Source organism: Anabrus simplex, chromosome 13 (genome assembly GCF_040414725.1).
Source record: "Anabrus simplex isolate iqAnaSimp1 chromosome 13, ASM4041472v1, whole genome shotgun sequence".
Lineage (NCBI taxonomy): Eukaryota > Metazoa > Arthropoda > Insecta > Orthoptera > Tettigoniidae > Anabrus > Anabrus simplex.
Genome location: NC_090277.1, coordinates 2,515,687 through 2,538,124, shown reverse-complemented (window position 1 = coordinate 2,538,124; position 22,438 = coordinate 2,515,687). Strand labels below are relative to the sequence as shown.

The 22,438-nt window shown below is 38.5% G+C and overlaps 1 protein-coding gene across 1 annotated transcript in view; it reads right to left on the bottom strand.

Annotated features, from left to right (window-relative positions):
- LOC137502937 (zinc finger protein 771-like) overlaps nucleotides 1-22,438 on the bottom strand; it is a 45,978-nt gene that overhangs the window by 1,829 nt on the left and 21,711 nt on the right. Inside the window, exons 3-4 of the mRNA XM_068230152.1 lie at nucleotides 14,596-14,678; nucleotides 1,939-2,407 (exon numbers count right to left, since the gene is read on the bottom strand). Coding sequence (XP_068086253.1) covers nucleotides 1,939-2,407; nucleotides 14,596-14,678 — 552 coding nt within the window. The remainder of the gene's footprint in view (nucleotides 1-1,938; nucleotides 2,408-14,595; nucleotides 14,679-22,438) is intronic.

Here is a 22,438-nt window from a genome sequence, read left to right as displayed (position 1 = left end):
TGATATATTAATGTGGGATGTAGCTTACAGGAATAGAGCAAGAGAGCAGAGTGTAACGTATATAGAGAAGGGGGAGAGATGGGCTTGACCAATCCCAAGGAAGTTAGGTTTAAGCACGTCTGCATGTGAAGAAAAAGGAGAGAGCAGAATGTGTGCTGACAATAGATCAGTGTAGGCGTGTCATGCACATCGGGCGAAACAGTGTGGCAGGACACGTGGTGGTCCGGTTTCCGCCGCAGGTGGCTTGCCAGGAAACACATTGTCAGCAAGGACAAGTAAGATATAATATCCGCTCTCATTTGGCGAGGCCGGCGGCGGTGTCAAAGGGTTGGTTGGCTTGTGTTCCTTGCCGGGGCTGACACCGCGACCAGCTTACTATATGTTTTTATTATTTTTCAGGTGGTGGGTTCAAGTTAGGTGATTAGAGTAGTTTGTAGTGTGATAGCATCCTGCATGTGTGCTGGCCATCTGCGCACGTGTGGGGTGATACTGACTAGATGTAGAGGTAGTTAATCTAGTTATGTAGTTTTAAGAGAGATGTAGTGGTTATTTTTATATTTCGGTCTTTATTATCTGTAAGCTGATGGTGTGTACTACGGTGGGCAATAAAGATACGTATGTATGTAGTTTTATTGCACGTTTCAGAAAATTTACAATCGCACTGATGTCAATACTGTGACCGTAGCTAGGGACGATTCGCCGGGTTTTTGCCACGACAAGCCTTTTCATCAACAAGGGTGAACATCTTCCAGTATAAGTGACTAGGGTCGAAGATAAGATTTGCTGAATAACTTGCTACCGCATTCTTTACAAATTTCTAGGCGCCAAGAGAAGGCGTGTTTGAAGATGATATATCAGGGAAACGTTCACCACATGAGTGCGGAGAATCTAAAATATCTTTAAGCAGCTGATTCATCAAGCGCGGACTTTCACGAAACATTCCACAACATTTACAAGAGTTCGGGCGACACCCAATATGGATGAAGAGGTCTCTCCGAAATATATATCCGCGCCAAACGCGTTACCACATTCAACACATGAGCGTTACAACTTTCCAGCATGTTCAGGAATTGTATATATAGTTCCTTTCTTGAAGAAACCTCCTACGTCATCCATTACAATAATGTGGGCGTTCATCAACATGCGAAAGAAGGATGTTTCCAAGGATTAAATTTCGGAGAATATTATTACATGGAGCACAATAATGTAGACGCTCAATGTACATGTAAGTAAGTTTTAAATAAGCGTGGTCATCTCCATGCAACCTACGGTTAGTACGATCTATTGTGTATATAGGACATTGCATAACTACATCTATAGATTTACGTAAAACCCATTACCACTTCGTTCTCAAAAAATTTGGCGACCTGCAGTACGCCATAGAACGTGTTTTCGAAATAATACTTGTGAAAAACTTATCCCCACGATCAGAGCTGGAATGTAGACCCTCACCAGCAAAAGTCGCCGAAAGCTCGCACTCTTCCTATACCTTTAACCGCAAATATCTTCGGAATCTAAGTGCTCACCAGTATGGGTGAGAAGGTGTGTTTGAAGTTTCTTTGGGTCAGAGAATTTCTTTTCGCATACATTACAGGAATGCGGAAACGCGTCACCAACGTAAACCTGCGGACACGCGTGTGTACGCAGGTGTAGCGAAACATTGAACTTCGTAGCAAAGAATTTACCACATACTTTACAACAATGTGCACGTTCGTCAGTATGGGTAAGCAGGTGGCGATGAAGATACTGCTTAGCAGAAAACTTATTACCGCATACGTCACAGGTATATGGACGGTCTGCTGTATGGAAACGCATGTGTGTTTGAAGTTTCTGCGGGGCAGAGAACCTCTTACCGCATATATCACAGGCATGAGGACCCGCGTGTGTACGCAGGTGGTGTGAAACATTGGACATGGTGGAAAACATTTTACCACATACTTTACAAGAATGTGGACGTTCGTCAGTATGGGTAGGCAGGTGGTATGCAAGATTCTGCTTGGTAAAAAACGTATTTCCGCATACATCACATTTATATGGACGTTCTGCCGTATGGATACGCATGTGTCTTCGAAGATTCTCCGGGGTAGAGAACTTCTTGCCACATGTACTACAGGAATGTGGGCGCAAACCAGTATGAATAAGTAGGTGCCTTTGAAGAACATGTAGGAAAGAGAACTTCTTCCCACAAACATTGCATGAATGAGGACGCGTGTGTGTACGCCGGTGATACCAAACACTCGACTTGGAAGCAAACGTTTTACCACATAAGTCACAGGCCTTAGGACTCTCACTAGATTGGGTAAGGATTTGTTTTTGAAGACTCGGCTTGGAAGAAACCTTATTCCTAGAGGGATAGATTGACCTGTCATCAGAGTGTTCTGCCGTCAATAATGCAACAATCTCATGTCTAGAAAACAAAAAACACAAAAGTTATGACATGTTCCAAGTAAGATAAATAAATCAAATACAGCAAACAGAAGCAAGCTCTAGATATGTATCAAATTTGATTCTGTTCATATTGCAAGGTAATACATAGCACTGCAAATTTCAATAATTTCAGATAAAAGTCTCTAACAGACTTGCCAAAGCAGCTGCATAAGACTGCAAGTAACCATAGCACATGCGAACAATTCAAGAGAGTCGAACATGTTAACAATGATTGAGAGAATGCTTCTAATAGTGATTTCTTTACAGGCTTTATTCATTATTTGTAACCGGAACACATAATATTTAGGATGCCAAATGATACCTAATGCTTTCATGGATTCATTCCTAGCAATCTGAAAAGTTGACGATATTTCTCTACCATCTACGTGGACATTGCCAAGGGCTTCTTGAAAATTTGACATCCACTTCCAAGATGTACATGTGTACTATGAGCACAGAAGAATGTTCTGATTGAAGATCCTTAGCTTCTTCAACTGAGCTAGCACCTGTCAACAGGTCGTCAATGTAAAAGAAGGGGATGAGATGGGGTGAGATTCTTTGTGTTCGTCAGCACGCTGAACTAGAAATCTTGTAGTGAGGAAGGGGTAAAAAATTGTAAACAGTAGGAAGTTCTTGATATCTTCATCAGAGGATTCATGCCACACAATTTCCTAAACTCTACGGTGATGACTCTGTACATACTAACAATTTCAGCTGAAACAGCAACTTGTGAACCTTAAAGCAATAGACAGGAAGTCACATTGAATTTTAAGGTCGACAAATAACAAAGAATTCAATTCTATCCCATTTCAAGATTCACAACTTCGCTTAAACTCAACTCCTTGCTTAGTTGTCATGTCATGATCATTGAGCACAAAATGATGAGGTATGTAAAAGCTTAATGTGTTGGAAGTCTCGAGGGATACAATTTCCACGTGCTCCAATTCACTGTATTCACACATGAAAATTACATTCTGCTGGTTCAAGTTTGGAAATCTAGCAAATTTATTTTCAATGTGTTTGAGCATTTTATAAACATTATGCTTAGACTCCGTTACAGGTGACACATCAGGCTGAATAGGAAATTTGCCAACAGTGTTGCAAGGCTGGCACCCCGAACCATGGTGTTAATCTTGACAAAAACGTCAGGGATGGTGCCCGACAATACCCAACAAAATTCGGCTACCTATCAAGGTGGGATAACTTTTCTTATGCAAGATATTAGAAGACACAATTTCATAGTAGACATCAGCTGCTAGCAAGATATCAACAATAGAAGGCTGACTAATTGTAGTAGAACATAAAATGACGTCATCAGCAATATGAAAATTGGAACAATCAATTTGTTGTGCAGGAAGTTGGCTTGAGGTCGTATTCACAACCACACAGTTCAACATCAATGTATAATCTGACACATTACAGAACAACACAAAGTTGCATGTGAATCTTTCACACGATATATCAGCATCGACTAAACCAGTTATAAGTAGCCAAGAAGTCTCAGTACAAATGCCAAGCTTCATGACAAAACCGAATGACACTAAAGATAAATAACTCCCTAGTCTCAATAAATCCTTAACTACCACAATCTAACCTGAACTGTTTTTCACTGTTATACAAGATGTGCTTAGCAAAATATATGAGTGGGTGAAACAATTGCACAGCCCCTAACATTTATATCATTATTGGAAATTGTTTGTTCTTTACAAACCAATAAGCGGAGGGGTCGATTATCCTGGGGGCACTTACACTGTTTAGAAACATGAGAAGTGGAAAAACATAGTTAGCAATGGTTACTTTCCCCTACAATCTTGCAGCAATAATTAATCTTTGCTTGTTTGAATTTTCTACAATATGAATTGCTATGATTATCAAGTTTGCAAAACCTACATTTGAAGGAAGTGCTCTTGTTTGTAATGTGAAGTAAAATCTAAAATAAATTATGATGACAGAATGATCGTGCATCCAAGACAATCAGTTGATCCAATTCACAAAGCTTTATTTCCAGACATGATACTTGTTGTCCAAAGGTTTCCAAAATCTGTATTACTGCCCCTTATAACAGTACTCTTCACTGGTAAAGCAGAACCATGGCCTTCCTCATATAGTGGTACTAATCACAGGTAATGTACACACATGGCATGTCACACACAATGGCACCACTCGCAGATAACAGAAGCCAATGATACTCCTCACATAAGGGTATTACTCAAATGCAGTGCAGGCTGATGGTATTACACAAATAGTGGTACAAAACATGGTCACCGACTAGGTAAATGTTTATGATGATGTATTTTTTTTAAAGATGCCTACCAGTCAGGTAATGTGCCCATTTAGTATGAGGTGCAACAAAATTAAACAATAATTAAAACCTCAAAATGTATTCATTGACAAGAATATAAAATGAATGATGATGTAAAATGACTGTGAACACAAAGCAATGAGTGGATCCAATTGACAATGCCTTAATGACTTCCCTACACCCAGTAAGATTAGGAAGAACTTTAGAATAAATCATAGAAATTAGCTAGGTGTCTCAGTGCTTGATGCTGCATCAGACTGTTTGCATCCTAGGGTTGGCATGATTTCCTCCTCCACAGGGCGAGTTACCTACATGCTTTTTACGACCAATAGCCAAGAACTTCCACTCAAGGGATGGTAAGTTCGAAACCCCAGCTCTGAAGATAGTTTTGTAGTTGTTTCACATTATCACACCATGCTGGTCAATATAACATCACTGTAGCGCGAAACTCCTCCTCCTCAATGACTTAGTAGTGTTTTACCTCCTTATGGACAGAGTTGTGCATGACCTCATCCTACTCAGTACTCATTTCTGTTACAAAGTTGAGTAAACCTGAGATATATCACTCTCACCTCTTAACAGACAATCAAACATACAACTTTCTTCAACAGACGTAACAAAATTCCTGTTAAAATTCATACTTCATCCATTCTGACTAAAATAAATGCTTTCCTTGTCATTGCTATTGAGTACCAACCACTGAATCTCTGTGTTCTGAGATAGAGATTTGAACCCCCAAAAAGACAAAATGGTTTGCAGATCAATGTGTTAACAGAGCGGTCCCCTTGGTGTAGGGGGCAATGCATCAACCTGTCACCTGGAGGCCTCAGGTTCGATTCCTGGCAGGATCAGGGGTTTTTAATTGTAATGATTACTTCCCCTGGCCTGGGGACAGGGTGTTCGTGATGTCATTAACCTTCCTTTCCTCACATTCAACACCTTACACTTCTGTCATTACATAATACACACAGATTCCTCATATATGGTGCCAGCAGGGGCAAAAGATTTCCACAGGTCAATGCCCCAAACAAACAGCAAAACAATGTGTTAATATACATATTTGATTAACAATCTGGTTTTCATATAATCTTTTGGTGGAAAATTGGTTCATCATAAGATTCAACTATTGAGTAGTATGACAAATCAATGATGAGCGGCAACACAACAACTTCAACAGCGAACCAACAGAGAGCACCATCAGTAAGAAATCTACCACCTGTGGGAAAAGCTTACTCCAAGGTGTCTGGATATTCCACACCACCACCACCACCATTATGAGGAAAAAAAAAATGCGATGGAGCAGTATGCATTAAACAGGATAAGAGCCTTGAAGACAGTGATTCTCTTAAACCAAATCATTGCAAGTAGGTTGCTATTGCACCAGAGGAATAAATCCCACTTGCATCAACCGGCACTAAATGCACACCACCGTCAGTCAGTCAACATCAGAGAGAGTGGTATTTTAGCATAGTTCTTTTTAACAGTTGTGAACTGCCCGTCGGGACTTATGCTGTTAAATATCAGGAGCTAAGCAGAGGCAACAATAAACACTGCACTGCCACTCAAAATGCAACAACACAATGGCAGAGCTACAAACACCTGTCTTCCTACCCCATTCTTTATAGTGAAGTTAAGAAATCTGCACCCGGATATCAACCACCCTACAACAACGTACAATATAAACACCAAGCTTCTGCCAAACGCCACATGAGATAACCACCTAGAAATTTAGTGGAGCATAGATGGCCACACCATCAAAACTTCCACAACTTTTTACACATTCCTAGTAAACAAGAGGACTGGCGACTTTCGGACGAATGCTGCAGCACAGAACCTGGCTCAACAATGTGGCACAACCATCCACCTTCACGTCCAGTCTCCGCCTAGTCAGTGGTGACATATGGGGTCATTAGCAGCTACATGGAGGACATTATAACAGCCCATCTTCAAAAACAGGGACACCGAATATTCCAGTCCATTCAGATCCAGAATTCAAATGGACGTACCTCGCTGATGCATATCCTGATCCGAATATGGCAACAATGAACAATCTGCTGACAGATAGTGTGCTGATCTATGCAAAGCGACATCATGTGGAGGCCTCTTGGTCATGTATACCATAGCGCAGACACTGCAATCGCTGCCAATTCTATGACCATCTACTATTGCATTCTTGAAAATGTACGTGCGACTTGTAGTGGTCGGTGCACCTCAAGTGCTTGCATGAAAAAGGGATCGCTCAAATGCAACACTTTCGGCGAACCTCAACCATCCTTCCCAGTTAAATGCAAGGATAAACCTCAAACTTCTCTCACTCAAACAGAAAAAGTGTTGCTATCACCCCGTTGATCACACTTCCCCACCTTCCCCTTCCAATCTCACCCCCCCCCCCCTCCTTCCAATGAGAACATTCTGAAAATAGTCACTATGCTGCTCCAGAATTTTATCCCATTCTAGTGTCCTCATGTTCTCTATCAGATACAGCTGGTGGTGCAACTGATCTTCCATCTTCCGGAACGTTCTCTGGGACAAGAATGCACTGTGCATTTTTTCCAATTGATCCTAGTTCATTAATGTAGGAAATGAATGGTTATTATGATAAGGTGTGTTCTTTGAGGATATCATGGGGGTAGCTCTTAGTCTTCATAAATCCATCCCATCACAACAACATTATCATTCTGTAAATGATATCTAACTGAAAACTTAAAAACAGAAGCCATGATAGGAAATCAAATAATAGCTTTAGCAGCAATTTATATACCACCTGGCTATATCACTCCCACAAATTTGTAGAATATATTGATCATAAAAACAGTACTTACATCATTATCACAGATTTTTACATGCCATATACACAAAAACAGCAAACTATTTATGATAAACTATTACACGATACCTGGGTTGTTGACTTACCCTTCCCTTCCCCTAGCTGCCTTACATCAAGGATGACCACTGAATTTCTGATCTTTAACCCTAACCTAACAACAAACTGTGATGTCACCATGCTTCATTCAATGGGAAATTACCATGTCCCTGTCCTACTAACAAAAAGAAATGTTCTAACAAACCAATGCCAACAAGAGCGTCATCTCCCAAGAGTCATACAATATACGTGAACCAATTGGGTAGCCTAATATGCAATACTGAGCCACCTACTTCACTGAACAAATTGCAAGATGAAGCTAAGAAATTAGAAACCCTACTAACTATTGTCAACCCCAATCCATCAAATTCTGCCCTCCCACCCTAAGCACTCCAATCATTAAAATATTCCCATGAACTTTACTAGGTATACCTTCCAACCGGTGACCCAAATATTCTCCACAAACATAGAAACACCCTTAGACATGCTTGATCATTCATCAAGGCTATTTAAAAAAGCCTGGCCAAATACATTCATTGAATTATCCAACATGACTGTCATTCGCAAATACCGCACCAAATTAAAACAACTGACAAACATAATAATGTTATTTGAATTATGTCCCACTAACTACTTTTACAGTTTTCAGAGACAATTGACAAACATAAAGCAATCCTACCTCTATTATCCAGTAACACATAACAAATCTGCATTCAGTGATAATAAAACAGAGACTGACATTTTCGCAGAACATTATAAAGTTATGTCCTCACTATCTTCCAATCCCAATGTCTACCATCCTGACAACGATGCAATATCTGAATATTTGGATATCGCACAGAATCCTCTTTCCCTACCTTTAAATTACCTCCAGCTCTAGACTCACAACACCACCTAAATGCTCCTATTACAGTACATGATATAAAAGAAGCACACAGAACTAACAAGAACACTGCCCCTGGACTAGATAAAATTGTTTACCGGCACATAACAACTCCAAAATTTAGTACCTACCATTATTCTCCATACTGGATTCTTCCCTCACCCCCCCCCCCCCACCAATTGCGTACATGCCAACAACCATCTCAATAAATTCATATTGACCTGTAAGTCTTCTAACAGTGTGTTTTAAAATCTTAGAAATCACAATGGTTTTTTTTTTTTTTTACAAAGAAAGCAGGTTAAATACAGTTTTCTACATTTTAACTATCTGCACGTTGTCTGAAATGTTAAAAATAGGCCTCTGTTAACACATGTAGATGTAAGATTCCAACCTACTTGTAGAATGCTTCTAACTACTAAGAGCTGATCACAAAATATGAAGCAGAGATTCTAGAAATAGGGCAAGAATTACATAGTGTGGGTACGACTGAGTAATAACTCTTACAGTACAGTCAGTACAGTACCTTCCTAAACCTATGCTTTAAACTGTAGCATACAGTTCACTATCATTTTGCACACTCTTAAATAACCTCTATCTCTTTGGGTGCTAACTCAAACTCTATTGAAAGAGCAGGTCTAAAACCTGGATAAAGCAAGGGAGACACCCTAAATGGTAGGCTAGCTAAAATGGTAGTTTAGGGGGAAGTATAGAATTTAATACATGTATAACAGCGTTAGTCAAGGTTCTATCAAAAACTACTACATTACTAAAGGTGTAAAACCATTTCTAATCATTTTTGTTCAAACATGAGATTTCGAGTTTTTGTATAGGCAATATTAACAGAGATTGTCACGAATTTAAACTTTTACTCAGCTGTAAGATAATAGTTGCATGAAATGTTAAAAAAACTTGCTATGCACATCTCATTAATCCATGCTTATTTTTCACTGCTCATTAGTAACTGCTCATATGCCCTTGCTCAATTTCCCCCTGATCATCTGCGATTGCTCATTACCCCCTGATCACTAAGACATGCATAATTGCCCCTTGCTCATTAGTGACTGCTCACTGCAGATGACCATGCAGTTTTCAACAGGCTCACCCCTCACCTACTCATTTTTTCAGACTTGAAGATGGATGGGTGTTACTTAGATGATATCTTCCCAGCCTAAGTTAGTCTTTATAAATATGATATGCTACTAACTTTTTACCTTCACTTCTATCTTTCTTTCTTTCTTAGATCAGCCTTTTAGGCTGATGGCCATGCAGTTTCTCAAGACTAAAAAAGCCAGTGCTCTGCCAACCTGAGCTACTCGAACCCAAAGCTTTAATCTTTAAGTAATGTAAATATTATGGTATGCAATTAGAAGTCGCCACCTCTCTAGTCCTATATAAACAATGTAGAGTCACCATATTGTACAGAACTACAAGTCAGCTCTGAGTCCCTCAGGTCGCCTTCCATTTAGCTGTTATTATTAATCCTTACACCATCTGCTAGCCACCATCTTGTTCCAAATCCAGCACCAAGTCCCTACAGCTGCTTCCGATGATATGCCCCTATGATTTAAAAACATGTACTAAGCTTTACACCATCCCCCTAGCCCCATTGGTACAATGTGTGGACACCATCTTCTTTGAAGTTAGGCTCAGAGCCCCCAATATCACCCTCCAATATTATGCCCCTATGAGTAAGAGTACGTACTAACCCTTACACCATCTCCCTAGTCCCATTGGTACAATGTATAGCCACCATCTTCTTTCCAGTGCAGCTCAGAGTCTTCAAGACCACCCTGTAATATTATGTCTCTATGAGTAGAGCATATGTGTTATGCCTTATACCATGTCCCTAGCCTCTATAGTACAATGTGTAGCGACCATTTTAATCCAAGGGAGCTAATGCTGCTGTGTTTTGCATTTAGATAAATACAGGTCAGAAGCAGCATGTGGTCGAGTATTTTGAAGGCTGTTAATTACCTCGATCTCTGTAAAGTAGAGGCTGGAGAAGGAGAGCGGTAATGGCTGAGCTGTGTTCCAGAACATATTTGTACTTTTCCTAGCCCCATTATTGCCCCTTTTAAATTTCTTACTGAACAGTGAGGCAATGGCCTTGGGGGAGGCAACTATTGCAATTTGTGCTGATTTGCAGTGTTTACTAGTAACGTATTAACAAGTCTTTGCTGATGTTACTTATCTTCTTTATGTAGTTTTTGTATGTTTTGTGGACGAGTCTCTTGGTCATATTCCTCATGTATTTATATTCGCCCCACATAAGACTGCTTGTATCTTCTTTCTATTTCCTGTAAAGCATATTCCTTTTGCATACCATTTTGACTATGTTTTGTGATCTATGGAGAGTATTTCTTGACAACAATGGGTAGATGGCTTATTAGAATTTATGATAGCAGTTCCCAGCCAGCTTTTTATGTAGTTATACACTTCTCTATTCAATTTTCTTACTGTTGGTTTCTTGTATTTTATGGTAGCTATAACTGCTAAGTGTTCAGAGAAAGTGAAGATTAATTCTGCCTTCAGTACTGAGAATGGAGGGTTATTATATGGGTTGGTTCAGTAATTAATTGATCCAGGGACATGTTGTAGAATGCTACAATGAAAGTTGCTGCTAATGGACTGATGGAAATAGGCAGGACATGCGGGCGATCATGCTGCCAGAACATTTCCAAGATAAACTCACCAGCCCTGTAGATACCTTTCAATCAATGTAGTATAACTTGTATATGGCTAAGAAATACAGTGCTGGCAAAAAGTTTAAGGACACCTGTCAAAAGCAGATAATCATCTACAGGCCTTAAACATTGTGCTTACATACTTTTTTGGCACTGGAGCTGAAAGTACAGCAGAAATGCCACCCATTAATGAAAACCAGATGTCTCTAGCTCCACCCATTCCCAATTTACGGTAGTTTTTGTAAGTAAAGGAATGCTTTGAAAAAGTCATATAATTATAACAAAATAAATAATAACTTGAAAACGGTTTGAGCCAGTTTTCTGAATTTTGTTATACAAGCAGGTGTACCAGATAGAAATCAACCAGTTATTATCAAAAGTCATGAAAAAAAATGTGTATTACAATTTTACAGGTGTTGAATGTTTGCTAAATTTTATGAAAAAGAGATAAAATGTAGGAAGAAGAAAAATAATTTTGAATTTCCCTCCATATGATGGCCATGTAGCCATCACCTAACATCTCTCCTTGGGTCACTGCAGTGTGCTAGAAAGTCTTTGGCTACATGGCCATTATATGGAGGGAAATTCAAAATTATTTTTCTTCTTGCTACGTTTTATCTCTTTTTCATAAAATTTAGCAAACATTCAACACCCCTAAAATTGTAATACACATTTTTTTTCATGACTTTTAGTAATAACTGGTTGATTTCTACCTGGTACACCTGCTTGTATAACAAATTTCAGAAAACTGGCTCAAACCGTTTTCAAGTTATTATTTATTTTGTTATAAATATATGGCTTTTTTTAAGCATGCCTTAACTTACAAGAACTACCTTAAATTGGGAACAGGTGGAGCTAGAGATATCTGGTTTTCATTTATGGGTGGCATTTCTGCTGTACTTTCAGCTCCAGTGCCAAAAAATATATGTTAGCACAATGTTTACGGCCTGTAGATGATTATCGGCTTTTGACAGGTGTCCTTAAACTTTTTGACAGCACTGTAGTAGTAATTCCTCACTGATGTCACCGGGGGAGTTCTGAGCTCAGGACATGGAACCTGAAAGGAACTTAAGGCTTCCATTGCACATGAATTCCACCCAAACAAGTTCTGCTTTTGTTTCCAGATGCACAGGCACACAGGCTTAAATTTGGGTTTCATGGCAATACATATTTCTTCCCCTGAGGTTTCCTAAATACTGTGTATGACTGAGGTACCACTTCTATGTCACAAATTGATGAATTTAGCAACGATTCACTAATGCATACAACTTGTGGGTCTAAAGCAGCAAGAGTGGCCAGAAATGCTTGTTTACGCTTCAAATATTTCAGGCTGCGAGCATTAAAGCAAAACACGATTACTGTCCTGATACCTGCAGTCCAAGATTCTGAGTTAAGAATGCTATATCCACACCATGATATCATGTTAAAAAAAATTATTCTGAGATGGAGAAAAACCACATTTCCAACATGACCATGTCTGTACCCCTCAGCTAATTTTGCACAGTACAGATTGCATATAGTCTCCAAGCTGATGACTGGCAAAATGTACACATTGCAAATGTCTGATTCACATGACCTTCAGAAATACATACATTACACACGCATTTGAATGAGACTTCTGACTTTGGTCCTGAGTTCCATTCCACATCTCCACTAAGAGCAACTGAACGCATCAAAATGTGGAGTAAGAATAGAGTGGTTTGGCAACCTTCCTCCCTCTGAAACTCTACCCCACTCAGATGTCCTTTACCCATTCTTATGGTGGACTGTAGACCTTCACTTCCACACCAAGTGCAAGAATTAATCTCACATTAGATATAACCAACAAGCGCTTATTTATTTCTTAATCTGTACACAATTCTCTGTTTGTTAAGGAGTACTTAATACCATTTTTACGCATGTTATTACACTTTTTAGAATTAAGAACATGATATAGACCCGAAGAACTTGTATCACTAGAGAGCTGCTTGCCCACATTTTGAACTGTTTTCTGGTTATTTTGTTGTAATGAGTAGCAAATATAAATATCCGAGAATAATATTCCTGCAACACCAAACATTAGATTCCTTCACTTTCATCCACCACAGGCAGACAAAAGGCAATGTGGCCAACATTTCTATCCCAAAATATACTTTCCACCTGCCTCAACACTGAGGATTCTGAGGCCAACCTATTGCTCAGGATCATGCCCCTTGTTTATTTATTTTTTACTCAATTAATTTAACCCTAACAGGATGCATATCTCAAATAGGTTGTTCATTTGTTACTCACGACCATATTTCAGTGTTACTGATTTGATTATTCATTAAATATACTGATGAGTGAGTGAGTGGTAATTAGCATTTGTACCACATATTGCCCATGATCACCAGATTTTCCAAAAATCTGCTACTACTTACCAGAACAGATATGAAAACAATGATTGTTAAAGAGCAACAGGAGGCTAAGTTAAAAGTCACAGACCAATAAAGACTTGACATTTAATCAATTAAATATCTCCTAACTGCATCAAGCAGTATTTATAATAAGGTGATAGAGGTGAAGAAGAATAAACAAAATACAGATGACGAATATAACACTCCAGGATCACTACTGGAGTTTCAGACACTGGATCCCAAGATCATATTTTCAAAGTTCCGAATGAATTTTGAGTATGAAAAGCAAATTGAGTACATCAGGACTTGGTCATTTAACTGCAAATAATCAGGCCCTCAAATAGAAGAAAGATTCCAGGCAGGTTTCTGATGTTATTCTTCCATTGAAGCAATTTAAAAAAATATATATACCTACCTACAGGAAGATAAAAATCTACTGTGTCATCACAGGAGCCACTGTATTCTATGGCTTTGAAAGTTACAAAGCCACAGAAAGTTCCAGTCAATATATGGATATCATAGAAAAAAAAGATATTTGCAAAGAGTCACTAATGAGAAAAATTGGGGTTTGCTAGAATAATGCAGAGATGTACAGAGATATGAAAGGAGACAGAATCAAGTGCTTAATTCAAGACAGCATGATTCACTGACTGATCATGTTGCAAGAATGGCCAACAGCAAAGTCATGGTCAACCAGACACCCCAGGAACACCTATTACTACATGGTAATATTCACAATCATCTTACTGGCTCAGAACAGAGTGGTGCAATCTAGGCAGCCTGCTGATCACCAGATAATACAGGCAGAGTTATTTCATTTTGTGGAATTTCTTCAAGGGCCATGATTGGACCAACAAGTTTGAACCATGTGTGAAGCACATGTGACAGAATTCGAGAATGATCTGGGTGGACCTGTACGCGCTCTGAACGCTACTTATTGGGATATCAAGGTCCTCACTCCACGACTTATCTGCAGAGGGAGTTACTGAACACATAAACTGCAAATTCTATATTCTCCAGGGTTAGGGGTGTAAAATATAATTAAGCTAAACTGTACTTACTTGTCTTCTTCTTTGAAACAAGCAACCAACTGACCTACTGCGTGTTCATCCATGCATATTTCATCCTTAATATCAATAGAAGCCTATAAGGAACAAATATGCACAGCAAAGTAAGAAATGTAAAGTAAACAGATAACTAGAATAAAAGTTTATAAACAGACATGACATAGCTGACAAAATCAATAGTTGCATAATAAAAATATCAATTTATTTGCCAAATGTAAAAAAGAAACAAACAAACAAGTGTCAAGTCATAATTTTATGGAGAATAGAAACATGAAAAGGAACTCATAATAAGATAAAGAGAACAGCACTGGAAGAGGGAACAAAAGAGGAAGAAAAGCATGAAGGACAAGGATAATCTCCACATCTCTTGTCTTCTCTTCTAACAACACCCTGTCATTGTGTTCTTCCTATTATGTGTTCTTATACAACTGGTCACTTGTTTCTCTCCTGGTTCCCACAGATGACTCTTATTGTCAAACAGACATACACTGCATCTCAACCTGAGAACAGTCAAACTCCTGCCTACCTCACTTGTTAGATTTTCATGGAATCTAGACAATCTGAACGCTTCATCAATATAGACCTAAAAACTTAGATTCAGACATTAAGGACTTTTTTCTATGGATAGTGAGTACACCACATTCCCGGAAGCCCCAGAGTTGATTTTCGGAATAGTCAGGGATTATCACCCGAGTCTGACGGCTAGTTGCTGGTCCAGTCAGACTACATGAGAACAATGAAGATGTAAAGTGATAGAGAAGTAGAGTAAACAGCCAAGAATAATGGCCAAGAATAATTGTTGTGCTCACAACACATTGACTTATAAACTGCAGGCCATCAGGCTGAGCAGAGGTTGCTTGGCAGTGTAATGCACATCAGAATCGTAAGGTGCTGGGTTTTGCTTTGGTCTTTAAATGACTCTGTTCAGGGAGTTTAAAACTACCTAACATGTTTCCTACACATGACGCAATCTACACTTGACTTGGTATGCAATGTGAGATTAATGTTATCTCTTTGACTTTTAGAAAGAGAGAAACCTTACATGTGGTTTACTCCGGAAACCTTACATGTTGTTTACTCCGGAAACCTTACATGTTGTTTATTCAGAAGTCAACTTTCAACTGTTCTAACAAAGGTGAAAAGATTCAAATCAGTTAACTGTCATTGAGTATTTCACCAATAGAGCAATAGTCAAATGATTTCATCAATCTGAACCTTACTAACGAAAGCTGAAGGAGCGTAACTAATGTTGTATATCTTGAAGCTGACAACCAGCAAAAGAAGAAAATCCCAAAGTCTTGTGTAGCAAACGTTGCAAAATTAAATCAAGGATTCAAACTACGTGGATAAAACTGCCCTGGAATCTCTCATGGCTCAATTCTTCTCAGACGAGTCTCTTCAGGATCGACTGCATCTATGGATATTTCACATAGTACATGCAGCATTATATTCACTTTATTGTAAAATGTTACTCTGGAAAGGCAACCCATTTGTTCACAACAACAGGGCTTCAACAAACAATTTATATTAACTTTATGAAAAAATCACTTCCTTGAAACAGGCAGTTCTCCAGATATATTCATAAAATATTTTCAATGGACTTTGCATATGAAGATTAAGTAGGCCACAGGTGCATGGAAGCAGAAATGATGTTTAATTAGCCCTAGAAAATCAAGGAAAACAGAAGTATAGGAGGTAAGATGGTTGGAGCATTAATAGTGACAACACTGCTGAAGAGATGTCATGCAATGGAATCTAATAATGTCACTGACAGCACACTTTAGTTACATATCTACCTTACCTCAGAGCATATGTACTCTTCCTTCTGAAATCACTAACATGTTAACTGGCATAATGAACACAGCCTCACGTTAGGTTGCAATGTAGGACAGTGTTGTCATAATGTTTTTGAATCAAGAACAATGGAATTGAATAAAGGCAGAATTTGCCAGAGGTCATACAGAACAACAGTGTCACCAAGGGCTTCAAGAAGCTTGTGGGGAATCTGCATTGCCTTACAGGACAGTGGCACGGTGGGTAAAAGCCTTCAATGAGGGACACCAATATGTAGCAGTTGTCCATCAACCAGGTTATCCTAGGGTCAGTAAAGGAGAAGTGCATATGAAGGGACAGTGCTCAATGTCACATGATATGTGAGCTGGACCGAGAAAAAGGATTAGCAAATATGACTCTGCTTATATTTGAAGGAACACCTGGCCATTAGAAAAATTTCATCACAATGGCTTCCGCATGATTCAACAGAATTGCAGAAATGATTACGATACAATGCTGCTCATAACCATTTGGAGAACTATAAGTTTGAAGAACAGGCTGTCTTATGCCATATCATTACGCTGGAATAGACATGGGCTAAACTGTATGAGCCGCAATGAAATGCCGATGGATCAATAGCATCATTACGGGAAACCAGAAAGTTTGAGAGTTCATGAGAACCATAGCCACGTGAAAGTTATTGGTATTCTCATTTATGACTGTGATGGTCTTATTCTAATGCACTTTGTTTTCCTCCACAGCGCACCATCAATGCGTATTACCCATCATTACCCAACACAACGCCCGGCCAAATACAGTGCAAATCGTGGCTGATTTGTTCAGTTGATGAGGCTAGGAATCACTGCTCCATCCACTACAATCCACGAATTTAAGCCCTTGTGACTCTGCTTTGATTCACAAGATGAAGGAACCACTTCAGGGCCTTTAGTCCAGAACTGTTTCAGAGATTTGTCAGGCAGTAATCCGCTCCATTCAAACTATCAACACAACAGGTGCAGCAAAACATACCCATATATTCTATGACTTCTGCATCACTGGTAACAGGATGTACTCAATGCTGGTGACTACTCAGAAGGAATAACATTCATCTCTTTTGTGTGAGTTGTAATTAAATAGTTGCTACTACTAAAGTTCCAACCCTTGTATATGTTCAATAACTTTCAATTTATCACTTGCTTCACGGCACACCAGTCATAGGTCCTAGATGGGAGAGGAAAGGGCTAGGAGTGGGAAGCAAGCAGCCTTGGCATTAATTGATACAGAGTTCCTGACTTTCTCCTGGTTTAAATGTGGGAAACCATGGAAAACCATCATTGGAAGAATGGCTGAAAGAGAAGTGCAAGGATGTCAAGACTTTATGGTCCTAGGGAAAGTAGGAACTGCATACAGAAAAATCAAGGAAGCCTTTGGAAAAAGGAAAACTTGGTAAGAAAGAGATATGATAGTGCTGAAGGATTGGATATGGAGGAAAACAGTCAACAGCTTGCTTATAATCCTATGAAACTGCAGTCCAAGGATTGGGCTCATTTCATGTGTGCATCCTTCCCACTGTAACCAAGCAAATCCCCTCAACAAGAGCTCAGATAACAACTTCTAGGGAAAGAAGACAAAACAGAAATATGGCAGGAACACATCCAATAGCAGTACCAAGGTAAGGAAGTAGAAACGGTTCTGGAACAAAAAGAAGCTGTTGATGCTGATGAAATGGTAGTCCCAATTTTGAGTTCATAATTTGACAAAGTTCTGAGAGACCTAAGTATGAACAAGGCACCAGGAATTGATGATATTTCCTCAGAATTAGCGACTGCCTTAACAAAAACCATCATGGCAAAATTATTTCATTTAGTGTGCAAGATGCATGATGGAGGAGAAGTGCCACCTAATTTTTGGCAGAATGATGTTATACCTTTCCCCATGAAAGCTGGTGTTGACAAGTGTGAAAACTATTGCACCATTAATTTTAGTATGAAAAGCCAATTTTAAATCAAGTTGGAGGACATTAATTGTGCTTCGGAAGAAATTTAAGAACACGTGAAGCAATCCTGACTTTACGTCTGAAACTAGGGGATTGAATTCAGAAGGACAAGTGTGCCATATCCCGGCCTATCCTTATCTGGTTCACTTTTCAGATGAACTGCATGCCCTCTGTTCATATATGTAATCACTGACTTTGGTATCATAGCCACATTTGACTTTATTGTACATGCAAACTTAGCCGTTATAATGTATTTCAGCAAGATGCTTCACGGGGCAGAACTTAGGTATTCCACATACAAGAAGGAGTATTTAGCTGTCGTTCTCAGAATTGAACATTTCCATTAATACCTTGAACATCATTTCTGGAGCAAAACTGATAATCAGGTGTTAATATGGATGAGCGTTAATTTCAAAAAGTTTGGGAGAACAGCTCAATGGATTCTTCGCTTGTCTGCCTATAAATTTACCATGGTTCATGTGAGAGGAAAGGACAATGTTGTCGCTGACTGTCTGTCACATATATTTGATGGTGTGAAAGAACAGGAGGATAGCATTAAATGTAGTCCTGATTGCAATTTTTTGGTCAACATTCTTAAAATTTGCCACTGGAGCTTTACTGATATGGTTGAATTTCAGAAAAAGGACGATGAATGTGTTAAGGTATTAGATGGAATTTCCAATAATGCCTCAAACCAGGTGTCCGTCGAGACAAAGACAGGTCTCTTGTGTTGTAAATGCCCTGAAACAAGTCTTCTAAAATGTTTATTCCCCGTAATTTGAGGCCTATGATTTTAAATTACTATTATGATTCATGCTGAGGTGCCCACCTTCATCAATATAAAACTTTTCACAAAATTGCCAAAAATTATTATTGGTCAAATTAAAAGAGGGATGTCTTTGAATATCAGAAGTTGTGACATTTGTCAAAACTCTAAACCTGTTCGAAACAGTCAAGTCGGTAAACACTTCGCCTTCATTGCAAACCCACCAGGGGAGAATTTATTTATCAATTTCTTTGGCCCAATACATAGATCCCGGGATGGGAATATTGTTATAGTATGTGTCATTGATGCTTTCTCAAAATTCATGTGGCTATTTTCAGTCCAGAAAATTAACACCAATGTCATGATCTGTACATTATCTAAGCACATTTTCAAAACTTTTGGCCCTCCCAAGACTTAAGTGTCGAACAACGCCTGTGTTTTTACTTGTTCTATTTTTCAGAATACGTGTTTCATATGGGGGTTCAAAATGACACATATATATTGTACCAGGAATCCATACCACCTGGAACTTTGTGTTAAAATTCGCAAATTATTTATGACATGAAGGCACAAACACTTGAATACAGTGTGCAAGGGAAAGGTTCGAGAAGGAGCTGCAAGCTATGTGTGTGTGTGTGTGTGTGTGTGTGTGTGTGTGTGTGTGTGTGTGTGTGTGAGTGAGAGCTACGTCACAGCCAGGAAGTGTGCAGGATAACAATCTCCATGTGCAGCCTGCTCACTGTTCTGGAATGTACGAGAATGTTTTTAAAATCGTCTAAACCCTTCCAGATATGAAATAATAAAGTACATCACGGTAAAGCCCATAATTTAAGTGTAACCTTGCCAAAATTTCAAGTAAAATGGCCTGCGGATAATCAACACATTTTCCAAGAGGAGCAGGCAGCCAGCCTCGACTTCATGTATAAAGGAGCAAAGACTGGAGAGATACAAACAGATTCAATCTACAACTCAACTATGACGGGTCAAGTACGGACGCCGCGTGCAGGTGTCGAACCCAAGAACTTATCCGTGTTACGCAGAACTAGTCGTCGTACTTATAAAATCTCTGCAGTGCTACGGACTTAGAAAAATCCAGTGCATGCTAAGACGAACGCTAATATTTTCGGTAATATCTCTGAACTTGTAAATTTCAGTGTGTGCTAGCATGAGTGTTTAACACTGGACTGTGACAGATTGGAACCTAGGATATTTCGAGAACTCGGAACCTATTATTTGTAGTAACCGAGTGTGGACAAATTTTTGCAAATATTACTTGTTTTGAACAGTGGTATCAATTAATTTTGTGAATCCTAAGGACATTTTGTGGCAATTCCATAAAATATTAACTCATGTGAAGCTGAATAACACACAATATTTCCTTAGTCTTTGTGTTATGAATAATTAGGAAAGTTGAATACGTTTTACGTGTGTAGTAAATGGACTGAACTGGCACTTGATAACTCAATAAGCTTTAAATTTCAGGCTTAATTCTAAACCAAATACAATGTATTCTGATTGACAGTAACATTATTCTCAAGTGTAAATAGTATGATTTATTTCAACAGTGTTTCGGAACTATTACAACTTGAAGAGTACTTGAAATTGTGGTTACCTACAGCTGTGCTTCTTTTGAACAGTGTTATGTACTTCAAAACCATACTTGCTCCAGACTGTGGTTTAGTTTCACTCAAGCCTTAATTATCTCAAAGTGTGGTTACTATTTTGAATTCTAACATGACAGACTGTGATTGAAAGTGCAATTTCAAATACTGTTTACTAGTAATTGAGTAGTATTCCCTTGATTATATCAGGCTATTTCAACACTCAATTGAACTTCCTTGACCGAGTGTTTAACCCTCATATCAACCTAACAGCTAACTTGTCATGGGAGGTGGTACGTTGTACAGCATGAGATTGAACGTGGTACATCGTGGGAGTGAACGTGGTACAACATGGGAGATGGTACGTGGTACAAGGTGGTGCTCGCAACATCGAAGGGGTTCCAGATGCTGTTCATGGAACCTAATTCCCCAGTTCCAGCATCATAAACATTCAAGAGATAGGAGTGCACTTGACATTAAACTTTTTGAACTGTTAAAGGCAGTGATTACTGTGAAATCATTAATAGCACAAGACAATTACAAATTTCAAGAAAAGTCACTTTACTCTATTCAAGTGCTAATCTAACTTCAAGTGCTAATTTGATTTCAAGTGATAACTTAAACAAACTTTAAGAAATTTAAAGTAATATTATTTTAGAAAGACTATAGGTATTTTAAATAATAATATAAAGTGAATAATATAGAAACACTGTAGGCATTACAAAGGAATATACCAGAGAGAAAGTAAGTGACTATTACTGAAAACTATAGAGAATTACAAAGTGATATTTACTTTATGAATTTATGAAGGAAAATAGTTTATTTTCAACTTTCATTCATCACAGGAATTTTACAGGATTCACAACATTTATTGACACATTCAAGAATAAATTTAACAGAGGATATTCCACTTAATTTCTAGTTTTCAATGTGAGATAATAATGAAGTTATTTATGAACAAAGCAAGTTGAACAAATTTAAGTTTTGCAAAATAACATCTATTATTTTGCTTGGCAAACTCCTTTCTCTGTACCGCTTCACAGGAAACATACACTACATAAAGCCATTTTCATGCTGGTACAGAGAAAGAGATAAAGTAATAGGTGGCACCCAGCCGTGAAAGGGCCTACATCAGAGCCAACGATAATTTAATAAATGGTGCCCACATGCAAAAGGGCTTAAATTTTAGCCACAGGTAAAGTAATAGATGATACGGATGTAAATGGGCATAGACTGGAGCCACACCAATATATCAAGTAATAGTAACAGAAGCAACAACGCGCATAGGTCTTGATTGAAGATGCTATGTAAAATTATAGTAAATGTGCCAAACATTTAAGGATCTTAATGTTTCGAAGGGAGTAGCACAAAACTTAAAATCTCATAAATCTTATAAATTCAATCATCTCAAGGCATCTTTCAATCAACAAAACTTACATTTAACTGTGTTAAAATACGACTTAGATAAATTTCACCATCATGGATAATCTAATAGCTGCCATCGAAGCACTTAGACTCAGCAAATAACAATCAGAATGTGAAGATCAACAGAATTAATACGGAAATGGTTGAATCTAGTGCTCAATTACAAATGCAGATGCTGAATCAAATGCTAAAATTGATCTAACTAATGCTGAAGTTGAAGAATTAACCAATAACCTTCATCAAACTTTGGAAGCCAGGTTTAGTGAAGCTCAATCA